A 15,043-nucleotide genomic window follows, 5' to 3' on the forward strand; every position below is an offset into this window, starting at 1 on the left:
TCGATTGTTCAGCAAAGATGAAATGACCGGGAAGTTTCCCAACAAACTGTTTCATGGCTTTTATATGTTTATATTGTCTTTACTACTGAGATACATGGAATAAGTAACAGCACAATAAACTGGAAAGTCCAGCAGAACCATGGGGGTGTGTGGGGGGGCTGCCTCAAGGAAGGGCTGATGCTGTCCTCCTGAGAACAGTGGGAAGACATCAGCTGGATTGGAAGAGCAGAGGATTGCAGAGGGGACGGGCTGTCCACACCATTGTTTAATGAGACCATTCTCACTCCTGGGCATCAGCCACTCTACCTCACCTGCTCCCCATAGGTCAGCCCCCTCCCAGGGATCAACCACCACTGCACCGACTGTCCTGCTGAGCATTTCACTGTACAAACACTGCAGACATGTTTGTTGTCGACAAGAAGACCTCACGCGGTGCTCTAACCCCTTTCAATAAACAGCAGTGTCCCATCTGCCTTCCTGATTCTGGCCGGACCTGCAGGTGACCTGTCTGCAACTCGTGGACCAACCCCCTCACCTCCCCATGCACCAACAGCTGATGGTTTGGAAGACAAGAGACCAATATTAGAATGTAGAACAGTACAGGAACAGGCCCTTCAGCCCACTATGTCTGTACCGTCCACGAGGCCAAGTGAAACTAATCCCATCTGCCTGTCGAAATGCATCCTTAACATCGCTATTGTTTCTGCTTCCACCCCCTCGCAATGTGTTCTCGGCACCCACCACTCTCTGTATTTAAAAAAACTTGCCTTGTAAATCTCCATGAAACTTTCCCCTCTCCCCTTCAACCTCTGCCCTCTAGCATTAGGCTTCTCCACCCTGGGAAACAGACTCTACCTACCCTGTCTCGGCCTTGCTTCTGCCCGAGTGATAGCTTCACATTTTCCCACTCACACTCTGCAGGCTCATTCACTGCCCACGTTCCCACCTGGGTCTGTATCGCTGACAGACCTGGAGACGTTACCCTCTCCTCTCCTCCGGCTCATAAACACAGGTTCTACACAGCTGACACTCACACACCAACCCACACCAGAGCTAACGGTGTTCGCAAGCACCAGCCATTTAAGAGATTTTGTCGTTCCCACATCTTAATATTTCCCAATGGGATCATTTGAGAACCTTAGAAGCACCTTGGTTTAAGTTGCAGACAGCCATCTGTGGATCCCCTCCCACATTACATTAAGGCAGCTGCTCGAGTTTCCTTCCACATCCCAAAGATGTGCCTTTTGGTAGGTTAAGTGGCTGTTGTAAATTGCCCCTAGTGTGTAGGTGAGGTGTAGAATCTGGGGAGAGTTAATGGGAAGGTGGGGAGAATAAAATGGGATCAGTGCAAGTGGGTGGTTGATGGGCTGAAGGGCCCGTTTCTGTGCGATGCCTCTTGACTGTCTAAAGGTGGAAGCAGGGTTCTGTGCTTACAGCTGGTGACCTGCCCTCACGTCAGTGGGGCAAGCTGTAAAATACTCAGTGTCTGAGGCAGTGAACAGGGCTGTGGGAAGGCAAGACCTTTCTCAGTGTGAGGTTTACCCATGTAACTGGTGTTTGTCAGCTGGGAATATGTGGCTGGACGGACAGGAGTGTGGTGGTTAAATCACCTCGATTCATGTTCAGCTCCCTCCCTAAGACCACCTGAGAGGGAAGTTCAAGTATACAAAAAATCTGGAAAAAACCTTTATTAAAAAATACCTTCTAATGGTGACCATGAAACCCCTGGATTGTCTAAAAAGGTATTTGGTTCATGAATGTCCTTCAGGGAAGGACACCTGGGCTCAAGGTGACCACAGGCACCCTCAGCTGCCCTGCTCTGTTCAGGGGTAATTAGGGACAGGCAAATGCTGGCACTGCGACTACCACTGGTGATTAATACATTGTAAATATTCTACATGTGGCAACGTACAGCAAAAAAAAACAAAGCAGCAGCACATCCCCCTCTTGCTCTGTGCCCAGCTGGTGACGCCCCACACACAGCGCCTTCTGGACCCGATCTCAACGGGGGCCGTGACAATGTACCTGGCTTTCTGGCACATTGATCCCAGCCGGACAGGGCAGGCAAATGGGTGTCACTGTGGGATGAGCCAATGTGAGCTGTGGTGTTGCTGTGGTCAGATCTGCGGGAATTGGAATACAAGCTGGAGGGGGTGAGGGGCTGGATCTGGGACTGCATCCTGCGAACAGACCTGGTGTGCAGAAGATGCAGTGCCTGTGTTACATATACATGGAAATGCATGCACGCATGTTCCATGCATGCATACAAGCAGAGGTGTTTACAGTGCCCCAGCTAGGAGTTGCCTCCCTTCTGCTGGCTCGCTGCCATGCCGCGAGGAGACGTTCTTCATCACGTCCTTGGCGGAGAAGAGACAGAACACGATGCGCTCCCAGGAGACGTCCGTGCCGCATTCATACAGACAGGCAAAGGTGGCTGCGCTGCCAACATAGGCGAGGTCAGAGTAACCGCAGGGCCCAGTCTGGATGACCCAGGGCCCGCGCCACTGGTGTTTCTGCAGGGGCCTGGGGTTAACGAAGATGCCCAGGTTGGTGCGGTTGTGCCTGTGGCCCCAGAATCCGCGCTCCCCGGTCGGGTGTGTGTACAGGAGCCAGGACACCTGCTCCCCTGTGTTGGGCTGTACGTCGGGCACAGGGAAACTCACCACACTGCCCTGGCACCCCCTCTTGCTGTCCACCAGCCCTTTGGCTAGGCGGGCAATCTCGAAACACCCGGGCTCCAGGCTGACAGCCTCCACCCTTGCCTGACCCTTCGTCCGGGCGTTACAGTACAGCACGCGGTTGTTGTTGGCGATGGCGATCTCTGCCAGCTCACATTCCGCCGCCTGGTACTTGGTCACCGGCTCGCCCACTTGCCAGCTCTCGCCACCGTCCTGGCTGTAGAAGTAGAAGGGGTGGGGTGCCGTGCGGAACCAGGGCGGCAGGAGGCGGCAGCTCTGGCTGATGATGTACGTGTAGGCGGGGATGATCAGCGTCCCGCACGCCTGCTGGAGGCCGTGACCGGGGCCAACGGAGAAGGTGCCCCAGTGGCCGACCCACGGGCCCAGCACAGTGTCCGTCAGGTCGGTCAGCGGGCCCCAGGTGACCCCCGCATCTCGGCTCAGCACGTAGCAGAGTTTGGTGGCGTCCTTCCCGCAGAAGATCTGCTGCCTCTCCGACACCCCCTCCTTGATGCAGTTGAAGAAGAGATAGACGACTCCTTGCTGCTGCTCGTACACCGGGCACGGGTTCATGGAGCGGTAGCCCGGCTGCCCGGCAGTCTTCAGTTGGACCTCATTCTCCCACTGGGAACAAGAAACAGTCACGTCAGGGCACAGAGTGGACAACAAAGGTGTATGGCTGGCTGGGTTAGTGCAATGCTGGCAGTGCCCACAGTGTCCATATCCAATAAATGCTGGCACTGCCCACATCTAATAAATGCTGGCACTGTGCACAGTGTCCACATCCAATAAATGCTGGCACTGCCCACATCTAATAAATGCTGGCACTGCCCACATCTAATAAATGCTGGCACTGCCCACATTTAATAAATGCTGGCACTGTGCACAGTGTCCACATCCAATAAATGCTGGCACTGCCCACATCTAATAAATGCTGGCACTGCCCACATTTAATAAATGCTGGCACTGTGCACAGTGTCCACATCCAATAAATGCTGGCACTGCCCACATCTAATAAATGCTGGCACTGTGCACAGTGTCCACATCTAATAAATGCTGGCACTGCCCACATCCAATAAATGCTGGCACTGTGCACAGTGTCCACATCCCCAGAATGAGTAAATAGAAAAAACAATTCTCAGTTTCTCTGGGTCACTGCTGTGTGATAATCAGGGACCCACCACCCAAGATGTCCATCTGAGTTAGTCCCATTTGCCTGCATAATTGGATAAAGGGAGTTAGCACGACAGCAAGCCATGTTCATTACTCCAGATGATGTCTTTCCAGCCAGCTCACGGGAATTTCCACCTCACCCAACCGCACAAGCCTTTTCCCACCCTTTTATGTCTCTTTCATCTAAGTATTAGAACCAAGAGGAGACCTCTCAGCCCCTCCAGCTGATTCTAACTGATCCACGCTTCAAAGCCATTTGCCTGCCTTAACTCTTATTCCTGAAGGCAGATATGAACAATTTTTATTGACGCACAGTAGAAAGCATCCTATCCAGATGCATCACGGCTTGGTACGGCAACTGCTCTGCCTGGGACTGCAAGAAACTACAGAGAGTTGTGGACACAGCCCAGTGCATCACAGAAACCAGCCTCCATTCCATGGACTCTTCTGCACTTCCCACTGCCTCAGGAAAGCAGCCAACGTAATCAAAGACCCCACCCACCCCAGACATTCTCTCTTCTCCCCCCTCCCATACAAAAGCCTGAAAGCACGGACCACCAGGCTCAAGGACAGCTTCTATCACACTGTTATAAGACTATTGAACAGTCCCCTAGTACGATAAGATTTACCTCGTTGTGACCTTGCACCTTATTGTCTGCCTGCACTGCACTTTCTCTGTAACTGTAACACTTTATTCTGCATTCTGCTATTGTTTTCCCTTGTTCTACCTCAATGTACTGTGATGAAATGTTCTGTAGAGATGGCATGCAAAACAAAGTTTTTCCACTGTACCTCCGTACATGTGACAATAATGAACTAATTTAATTTACTGACCCACATGTTCTCTATTTTCAACAAACCTGCAAGATTTTGTCATAGCATCATCGAGCACGGAAACAGGCCTTCAGCCCAGAGTCCCTCCGGATCGTCAAGCACCCATTTACACCAATCCTATTTACCCTCCCCACATTCCCATCAACCCAGATTCTACCATCCACCCACACATTGGGGACAATTTACAGCAACCAATTAAACTGCTGACCCGCACGCCTTTAGGATGTGGGAGGAAACCGGAGCAGCCGGGAGAAACCCACACGGTCACAGGGAGAACATGCAAACTCCACACAGGCAGCGCCAGAGGTTGGGATTGAACCAGAATCACGAGCTGAATTGTGCTGTTGAGGAGCCAACACCAACCTTCACTGATCCATCTTGAAAATTCCCTCTCCGTAGCACCAGACTCTTGGCATCCAAATCACTGGAAGAGCTCCGTTTCTCCGCAAACGCTAAAAAAACTGCATCTCTGTCGAGGTAAAGGAGGGAGGGGATGCGATACACGGCTTCGCTCTCCTCCCTCTTGAACAAGGTGACTTTACCTGAGACCTGGTCAGCCGCCATGGTCACCAAACCTGTTCAAGGAAGTGAAGAAAGCAAGGTAAAGTCTGTGTCTCCGCAGACTGTTAATGAATGGTGCAAAGTGTTGCATTTCACAATCTCCCAGAACTTGTGAAACTATCACAGAATTGTTGCTGCACAGAAGGTAATTGTTCGGCTGGTTCCTGGTATCCAGCCTCCCATTCTTCCCTGTAGCCCAGGGAATGATTCCCTATTCTTGTTTCAAAGTCAGTTTGGACTGTTAGATATTGATCAGTTATAAAATGGGCAGAGGAGTGGCCAATGGAGTTTAACCCTGATAGGTGCGAGGACCAATAAGGTAGAAAGTATACCATGAATGGTAGGGAGCACCAAGGAACAGAGAGACCTCGGTATGCAAGTGCAAGGATCTTTGAAGGTGACAGCACAGGTAGAGGGCATGTGGAATACTTGCCTTCATTAGCTTAGACACAGAGTACAAGAGCAGGGAGGTTAGGGTACAAAAAAATAAACTGCTGGAAGAACTCAGCAGGTCAGGCAGCATCTGTGGAGGCAGAGGGATGGTTGACATTTTGGGTTGAGATCCTGCTTCAGGACTGAGAGTGTAGAGTGAAAAAAGTCAGTATAAAGAGGTAAGAGGGAGGGGTGAGGTAGGGCTTGGGAATGATAGGTGGAAGCAGGTGAGTTAACCTTCAGGGAATCCTGCACTCGGACTCCCAAGTCCCTTTGCACCTCTGATTTCTGAATTCACTCCCCGTTTAGAAAATAGTCTACGTCTTTATTCCTTCTACCAGAGTGCGTGACCGTACACTTCCCTGCGCTGTATTCCATCTGCAACTTCTCTCCCCCATTCTCCCAACCTGTCCAAGTCCTTCTGCAGACTCCCTGCTTCCTCAACACCACCTATCTTTGTATCATCTGCAAACTTGGCCACACAGCCCTCAATTCCATCATCCAGATCATTAACATATAACGTGAAAAGTAACAGACCCAACATCAACCCCTGCAGAACACCAATAGTCACCGGCAGCCAACCAGAAAAGACCCCCTTTATTCCCACTCTGCCTTCTGCCAGTCAGCCAATCTTCTATCCATGTTGGTACCTTTCCTGTAATACCATGGGCTCCTACCTTGTTTAGCAGCCTCATGTGTGGCACCTTTTCAAAGCCCTTCTGAAAATCCAGGTAAACAACATCCACTGACTCTCCTTTCTCTATCCTGCCTGTTATTTCCTCAAAGAGTTCCAACAGATTTGTCAGGCAAATCTCCCCTTAAGGAAACTATTCTGACTTCAGCCTATTTTATCATGAGCTTCCAGGTACCCCGAAACCTCATCCTTAATAATGGACTCTAACATCTTACCAACCACTGAGGTCAGGCAGACTGGCCTATAATTTTCTGTCTTTTGCCTCCCTCCCTTCTTAAAGAGTGGAGTGACATTTGCGATATTCCAGTCCTCTGGAACCATTCCTGACTCTAATGATTCTTGAAAGATCACTACTAATGCCTCCACAGTCTCTTCAGCTGCCTCTTTCAGAACCCTGGGTGTAGTCCATCTGGTCCAGGGGACCTATCCATCTTCAGACCTTTCAGCTTCCCAAGCACCTTCTCCTTAGTAATAGCGACTACACTCACTTCCGCTCCCTGACTCTCTCGAATTTCTGGCATGTTGCTGGTGTCTTCCACAGTGCAGACTGACGCCAAATACTTTATTCAGTTCATCTGCCATTTCATCATTCCCCATTACTACCTCTCCACATCATTTTCCAGCGGTCCGGTGTCCACTCTTGCCTCTTTTTTACTCTTTATATATCTGAAAAAAACTTTTATATTATTGGCTAGCTTACCTTCATGTTTCATCTTTTCTCCCCTTATTGCTTTTTTAACTGCCCTCTGTTGTTTTTAAAAGCAATTTGCATGTGTGCCAATTTGCACCTGTGTGCAGTTCTGGTCACCACACTATAGGAAAGACGTGGTTGCATGGGGGAGGGTGCTGAGGTGATTCACCCGGATGTTGGCTTGGATGGAATATTTCAGTTAGAGGAGAAACCAGAGAGCTGGGTCTGTTTTCCTTGGAGTGGACAAAGCCAAGGGGGGAACCTAATGGAGGCATATCAAATTATGGGGGGCACAGACAAGGTAGATAGTAGGAAACTTTTCTGGGGTGTCAAAAGAAGGGATTTGAGGAAGAATCTTTTCCCCCTAGAGGGTGGTTGGAATCTGGGACACACTGCCTGAGGGGGTGGTGGAGGCAGAGACTCTCACAACATTTCAGAAGTTTAATTTAAAAGAACATTTAAAAGGCACTCGGACAGGTCCATGGATAGGAACGGTTTAGAGGGATAATGGGCCAAATGCAGGCAAATGGGACGAGCTTAGATGGGAATCTTGGTCGACATCCGTTTCTGTGCTGTGTGACTCCAAGTATCTGGACGAGCACATAAATCGCCAAGACGGAGGCGGCTGTGGACCAAGTGCCAGTAAATGGCATTAATGTTGATGGTGAAAAGACTGCAGATGCTGGGAATCCAACACAAAAACAGAAGGTGCTGGAAACACCCGGCAGGTCGGGCAGCGCCTGGGGTGGGAGCGGCAGAGACGATGCTTCAGGTCGGTGAACCTCGCCTGACCTGCGGAGTGTTTCCGGCACCTTCTCTGTCGTAGGGCAGAGTCCTGGAGCAATACAGCAGGGGAGAGGCCCTTCGGCCCATCTGGTCCATTCCGGCCAAGATTCCCACCTAAGCCAGTCCCATTTGCCCGGGTCCCTCGGAACCTTCCCCATCCGTGGGCCTGTCCACGTGTCAGTTAAACGATGGGCAGCACGGACCCGGGGGGGCCGAAGGGCCTGTTTCCCCCTCAGGCCAGGCCTGCTGCTGCTGCTGGGATCTTGCTGTGCGGGGCCTGAGCCCTGCCCCAGCCAGGAAGCGGCGGATGTTCCTTCCCCCGCGGGAACCGTCCTCCGGATTTAATAAAGGGCGAAGGCCCCGGGCCCGGGCGCAGGCGAGGCCCGGGATCCGCTCCGAGCCCGGGCGCAGGCGAGGCCCGGGATCCGCTCCGGGCCCGGTCCCACCGGCCGATTCTCCGCCGCGCGATGCGGGAACCGGTCGCCGATTCGATTGGAAACGTTTTAAATTTTACCTCAGGCTCTGGAGGCCCTGTCGCTATGGTTACCGCCCTGTCGCTGCTGAGCATGCGCGAGTCGCGCTGGCCTCTGGGAGTTGTAGTCCGCTCTCCCGGAAGAGGAACGACAGGCTGTCAGGTCACCGGGCTTTCAGGATGCCCCAGAGAATTTTACCCACTAATTAAAATGCTTTTGAACCGCGGTCAGTAATGCAATGCAGGAGATGCAGCAGCTGGTTCCCACCACTGCAACAGCAGGCCATTCAGCCCGCATGGCTGCTCTCCCATTCCATGGCACCGTGATGGCCAACAGCACCAATGGCCTTTGCCTGTCTCACGCCCCCATCCCTCTACACCTCGCCTGTCGAAGCAAGAAAAAGCTGCTGGAGGATCTCAGCAGGTCAGGCAGCAGTTGTGGGTAGTTGAAATAGTTGACGTTTCCGATCCCCAAACTTTATTCATTGTATCTGCATCTGGCAACCCATTCCAAATCTTTACCACCCTCTACGTGGAAAAACCTGCCCCTCAGATCTCCTTTAAATTTCTTTTCCCTCAACTTAAATCGGTGCTTTCTAGTTTTAGACTACCCTGTCCTTGGAGGAAGTCTGTGACTATCTACCCTCCCTATAGCCTTCATATTTTATAAAGCTCCAGAAGGTCACCCCTCAGCCACCTACATTCCAGAGAGAATAAACAGTGAAATAAGGACGATGAAGACAGCAGTCAGACTTACTTTAATTTTTTTTAAATATATACTTTAATTCATAAATAAATACACAGTATCACTGAACACAAGAAGTGCAAACCTATTAAGTAACTGCTCCCTTCCTTGGGATTAGAAGAACTATTTCAAAAGGTAATACAGATTTTACAATCCACTGAATGATTAAACACACTGCCAATGTCCAAAGGAAATAGAAAGCAGCAAGATCAAAAATCTGTGGGATTGGAGAATGAACGTGAAGGAGGGAAAGGCTGGGTAAGAATGAGATTGTGCAGGAACTCTATAGATCCTGGGTGAAATTGAAGGCAGAAAAAGGAAGTGTGGAAGTGGTCAGTTGTAGCTCCGAGTGCAGAGAAAACTGAAGCACTTACTGAAGAGCTGTGGGCTTTATTCACCACAGACACACTGCAAACTCTTTCCATATTTCAGGTTCTATACAAATATTGTTGTGAATGCAAAAGTACACAGTTAAATTAAAACATAAATGGACATTGTTGAATATACCATCAGCCCCAAGTTCTTGAGCAACTCTTGAACTATCAGCAGTGAAGCAGCAACTGGAGGCAAGAGGGAAATATAATCATATCATTTCCGATAAAAAAAAAGGCAATGAGGTAACAATACCATTACAGAAAGGTCAAAAATAACCCAGAGAGACAAAACTGTCCAACTCTTCCAAACAAAATAGTGCACATAAAGCATTTTCAATCTGCATCATCAGCATGTTCACTTCCACAGCACCAGGACAGGACTCGTGCACTCTTGGGCTGGATCCACACAGTCAATACAGCCAGAGTTTAGGTGGACCTTGTGCCACTGGTGTAATGCACCATGGTTGGTTGCTGTAGGTTGCAAGACGGTGCTTCCTTCGATCTCCAAAGGCAAGTCTCAGCCCCAGCTATGAAGGTGTGAAAGCTTCCACCCATTTCACCAACAGATGGAAACAAAACAGCAGATCTAGCTCAAAACCCATACAAAGGGCTCTGACTTAACAGCAGTTGATATTTAGAACCTGTTAGTAGTGGCTGCAGACTTGAAAGGTAAAAGTTAGCTTGTGACTGCAGTCCCTTGAATCAGCAGCCTCTGTTGTCTGAAATAGATGGCTTAACTGATGCATCGTTCCAAATTCACTCGGCAGTCTAGGCTCAAAATATAGGCATTGCGAAACAGTAACTTGAAATGATTCACTTTCCAACACTGGCACAGCACAAACTCTCAGCCACAAGGGTACAAGGTAAACAGGATCTACACAGTCTAGAAAACAAGTATTTGTCTTTTCTAATATACGTACATTCAAGCCAACAACCTGGACTTTCCCCAGGTCTACTGAAGCAATTTCCAGCAGGTGTGGTTAATAAAGAGGACAAATACCTTTAGGCAGGAACATCGAACACCTTTCACAACAAAGAACAGAAGAGTTAAGCAGCATTTCACATAGTGCAAGACCTTCCACGTACTTCAATATTATTGCTTCTCCCTCACCTAAAATTCTCAAATAAATTACTTTGAAAATATGTTTAAGTATAAAAAAAATTTTGAACACTGGCAGCCTAACTCCTTGTTCTTGTGAATAACTTCATCACAGCATCTTGGGAAAGGCTGCTTACTCACATCTGCTTGTGGGCAACTGTACTGAGAATCTGTATGTTTAATAATCAGTCAAATTAAACTGCCAGAAAATTACAATTGGAGAAAAAAAATCAAACTTGAATGAAAACTCTCCGTAATTTCAATCCACAGACCTGGGAAGGCTCGAGGTGGCAAAATACAGTCAAGTTTCCCTCCTCTCCTGTTTCACAGAACGACACAGTAAAGCTTTACCTTTTCCTGTTGACACAGACCTTGTGAGTGATTCTCGCAAGGTACGTCTACAAATCTTAGAAATGTTGTCTTAAAAATGGAGTAGAAATTGATGCTGAGAAAACAATGGGATTTTAAATTAAATTAAAAAATAAGACATTTTTAATGATGTCAAGAATTGGAAAATTAATAGTATTGAATTAGAATTTATTGCCCCATTTCTTTTGAAGAATATTTGGGTGCCTGGGTAGACCTGGGATCAGGTCTGTGGGCAGTTGGTGTGAGAAGTCAGGGAGCTGGACCCTGAGTCAAAGGCTGGGCCCATTCAGAAGCTTGAGATTTTTATAGTGTTTGTAGTTCCTTGCTTTTGTTTTCTGATTTTATGCTAGCCATTGCAAAATAATTTAATAAAGTATTTTGCAATGGCTAGCATAAAATCAGAAAATCAACAATTATGAATTCTGTTTTATAATCACTAAGCTGTGTTCAGAATGGAATTTTATGCTCAAGGACATGTGATGTAGGACTAGGGGTGCTCAAACCGGAGGTGCAAATCCTTATCACAAGGATTTCTAGAGGCAAGCAATGACCTGCTTCTCCTCCTGGTTGAATGTGTGTGTGTGTTAACCTGGAAGATGCCATCACTAGATACGAGAGTCTGAAATGTTTTAGAAGAGGTACAGTGAACGATAGATACTTGGATGTTACTGTTAGTGAGGCTCTTGTAAGAAGAATAACGATTGGAGCGATGGGAAATTTGATATTGGGCAGGACTACCGCACCAGAGGGGGGTCGTCAGGATAAGGCAATTTAAACATTACCCTGGTTCAAGTGATTGGATGTGGGGTTATAAGCAAAAAATGAGCTGCTGGAGGAGCTCAGCAGGTCAGTCAGCATCTGTGGAGGGAGATGGACAGTCGACATTTTGGGTGAAGACCCTTCACCTGCTCAACCCTTCAACTGTTGACTGTCCATTTCCCTCCACAGATGCTGCCTGACCTCCCGAGTTCCTCCAGCAATGAAACAAACCTGCGGGTGCTGCCGGAGGGCCACATTTCTGGGACACACACAGCCTCGGTAAGGCCTTTTTAGGGAAATTGGCAAAACACGCTGGTCTGGAAGGTGTCATTTTGAAATGATGTGGTGTTGAGGAGCAATTTCTTTGGCTTTGCTACGGGAGCTCTGAGGAGCTGGTCTCCAGGTAACAACTCTCACGAGCATTCTACATATCGAGAGGTTTACGGCTTTTCCTCGAGAGAGGTCTCCAATTATCCCCACTCCCTTGGTCTTTCCCCAGCCTCCGTCCTCCTGAAGTACCAGTTCTTCCGCTGGTACCACACCCACCGTACCACATCTGTGGCAGAAGAGAGACAACCAATGTCAGCAGCTTAGCAACCACAGCGTGCATCACAGCTGATGCTTGAATGCTTCCAGTTAGAAATTACTTGGAAGTATTCAAGGTAACCTTTCCCTTCTTAACCATGAGCAGAAAAGCAATTGTAGAAATAAAAAACAATATTGTGGATGCTGCAAAATCTGGAATATAAACAAAAAGTGCTGGAAATGCTCACAGGTCAGTCAGCATCTGGGAAGAAACAAAAGAACTTTCATCAGATGAACTGCTGCAGCTAATCTGCCTGCAGTCAGTTCACACAGCACAGACTACCAGCCTCAGCCATGGGCCATGTCCCTCAGGTACATGGGCTTTGCTCAGGGTGCTGCAATGCTGTTGGCTTTACAAATAAAGGAGAATATAGTTTACAAAATTAAAGATCAAAATAATCAAATCTCAGTTTTGCAAATACTAAAATAAAAGCTTTCAAGTGCAAAATAAGACGTCTAGTTTATCCAAATGCACACATAAAGAATTAAAATAAATACACTAACTATATTCTCTTAAGCCTTTGGCAAAATGCTTCAGCCTAAAATGTTCAAAGGGAGACAACACGGGACCAGAATCTTCCCTGGTACTCTACGAGAACATCCTCTGCAGCAGTTACTCCTGTCTGCAGTAATACTGAGTGTACAACACACATCATCACACAGATACATGCACTCCCACACACACAGCGACAGGTAAACACTAACCCAGGCACAATACATCCTCTCACAAGGACACATACATGCAATTTCATAGCAAGGGACAGCCACAGAAAACGGCTGTCCACAAACAATGGCTCCCTCTCTCAACACTGCTGTATACACTGCAACATATTTTTATTTATTACAGGGCATACCCAGTAATTGTAATATGTGAAGCCCGGTTAGGAGGCGTTTACTGATCCAACACCAGCCTGTATGGCAGGATATGTCCATGGGAGAGACGGGCAGTCGTGCACATGTCACTCTGACTGGATGAAGGGTCAGAAGCCTTGGGGCATCACCAATGGCACTCACCTTGCACTGAAGATGGTTTGTGGCAGCCAAGGTGAAGTGTTCTGCTTTGCAGAGACACCAGTGGGGCACTAGTAGTCAGGGGCCACTGACCTCCCCAGACAGAAGGACTGCTCAATTATTTCTCAGTGACATTTGCAGCTACTGCTCCTGTTCACTTTTGCTAAAAAAAACACTAGAACTGGCAAATGGGATAGTAAATAATTCTTTTACAAATATGCCTATAGCTTTTAGATCAAGGGGTGAAATATTTGTGCAAATTCATATAAGGAGCAGTGAAATTTTAAGCAGAGAGGGAGGAGATGCCAAACACTTGTTTTAAACCGTCTCCCTGTACAGAGTATACAGAAAAGCATCACTGAGCAACTTTGATTGCTTGGCAGCTGGCTAGTCCGCATATCTGTAGAGCCCTCTCAAGCCATGCTGGAACACTGGGCACATCCCTGGCACTTGCTGACAGAGCCCCCACAACACTGATGGTAATAGCCTGCGCTTTGGGCATTAGTGGGACCAGATTCTATTTATGGTGATGTTTATATTAAGACAAATGCAACTGAACGAATGTACACCACCAGGTAGAAGAGACTGTTGACGGAGAATGACGAGAACTTCCTAGCAAACGGGCCAGACACCTTCTCTGGTTCCAAGCTGGCTTCTTTTCCAGCAACACATCAGGACTATTAATTCACTGAAGAGTTGTCAAGAGTAGAGTTGTCAAGCAGGCGGCACCAGCAGTGCATCACCCTCAACAGTGCAAACAGCTTTGGTGGCATTTCCCACGCTTGCTCTCTCTCACTCCAACACCAGACACACTCTCATTATTACAGGTGCATCTTAAATGCGTGCGATCAACCCGTTCTTCTCTGGCTCGAGGAAGTTTTTGACCAATGCATCAATCAATTTGTTGAGCTCTTCTTCCAGGTAGGCTGTGTCACTGGAAAGAGAGCATTGCTTTTAAAGTCAAGCAAGGAGCAGGGGCAAATCATCTGCAACTGTCACCCAATATATTCTGGGAAGGAGGAAAACAAGGATTGGGGCTATAGGCACAGTGGAGGTATGCTGTTGTGCAGGGGTTTAAATACAAAACAACCTTGCAAGTGAGAGAGTAAGACAGAAAAAGACCAACATGAGGGAGAAAGTGACTGCAGCACAGAATGCTTCACAGATCTGTATAACTGGGAATCAGAATCCCCAGCATTTTATTTGGAAAGCTGAGTGAAGTTTAATGTGAAGTTAAGTTCAGCCAACTTTTTTTTTAATTACACAGAGGGTGGTGAGTATGTGGAACGAGCTGCCAGAGTAAGAGGGTGAGGCAGGTACAATAACAACATTTAAAAGACAGTTGGACAGGTACATGGATAGGGAAGGTTTAGAGGATATGGGCCAAACCCAGGCAAATGGGACTGGCTTGGATGGGGCACCTTGGTTGGCATGGACCAGTTGGGCCTGTTTCTGTGCTGTATGACTCTACGAGAGGAGAATTCTGGTGGTTTGGTTTCTGTTCATGTGAAAGCCCTCAGGCCATTTGCTGGGGCATGATGCTGTAGAGGGATTAATGTCGTGGAGAGATTAAGGTGGTTGGGCCAGGAAACCAAAAATGGGAACCTCAAGGTGGCGAAGGGCACTGTGAGCAATGTAAACAGAGGTGGGAGGGACCGGACAAAGGGAGAAATGTGAAGATAGGATAAGGTGAGATTTCTTTATTAGTCACGTACATCAAAACACACAGTGAAACACATCTTCTGTGCAGTGTTCTGGGGGCAGCCTGCAAATGTCGCCA

At 48.1% G+C, this 15,043-nt stretch overlaps 2 protein-coding genes across 8 annotated transcripts in view; both read right to left on the bottom strand.

Moving 5' to 3' along the window:
• Positions 1 to 1,673: 1,673 nt before the first annotated feature.
• LOC127576054 (sialidase-3-like) lies at positions 1,674 to 8,475 on the bottom strand. Of its 4 annotated transcripts, none has more exons than XM_052026387.1 (3): positions 8,364 to 8,475; positions 5,049 to 5,260; positions 1,674 to 3,302 (listed from the first exon to the last, which is right to left on the bottom strand). In XM_052026387.1, exons 2-3 carry the CDS (start codon positions 5,247 to 5,249, stop codon positions 2,280 to 2,282), a joined length of 1,224 nt encoding a protein of 407 aa, XP_051882347.1. In that variant the 5' UTR covers positions 5,250 to 5,260; positions 8,364 to 8,475; the 3' UTR covers positions 1,674 to 2,279. The 4 variants fall into 4 exon arrangements, with proteins under 4 accessions (XP_051882347.1, XP_051882349.1, XP_051882348.1 ...); XM_052026389.1 differs by lacking the exon at positions 8,364 to 8,475 and adding an exon at positions 7,964 to 8,345; XM_052026388.1 differs by lacking the exon at positions 8,364 to 8,475 and adding an exon at positions 7,856 to 7,937.
• A 662-nt stretch (positions 8,476 to 9,137) lies between these two features.
• pgm2l1 (phosphoglucomutase 2-like 1) overlaps positions 9,138 to 15,043 on the bottom strand; it is a 96,947-nt gene continuing 91,041 nt past the window's right edge. For all 4 annotated transcript variants that reach the window (XM_052025899.1, XM_052025898.1, XM_052025896.1 and 1 more), the window contains exon 14: positions 9,138 to 14,197. In XM_052025899.1, the coding sequence (XP_051881859.1) occupies positions 14,098 to 14,197 (100 nt within the window). In that variant the 3' untranslated portion in view covers positions 9,138 to 14,097. The remainder of the gene's footprint in view (positions 14,198 to 15,043) is intronic.

The sequence above is a fragment of the Pristis pectinata genome, chromosome 11 (assembly GCF_009764475.1).
Source record: "Pristis pectinata isolate sPriPec2 chromosome 11, sPriPec2.1.pri, whole genome shotgun sequence".
In the NCBI taxonomy this organism is placed as follows: domain Eukaryota; kingdom Metazoa; phylum Chordata; class Chondrichthyes; order Rhinopristiformes; family Pristidae; genus Pristis; species Pristis pectinata.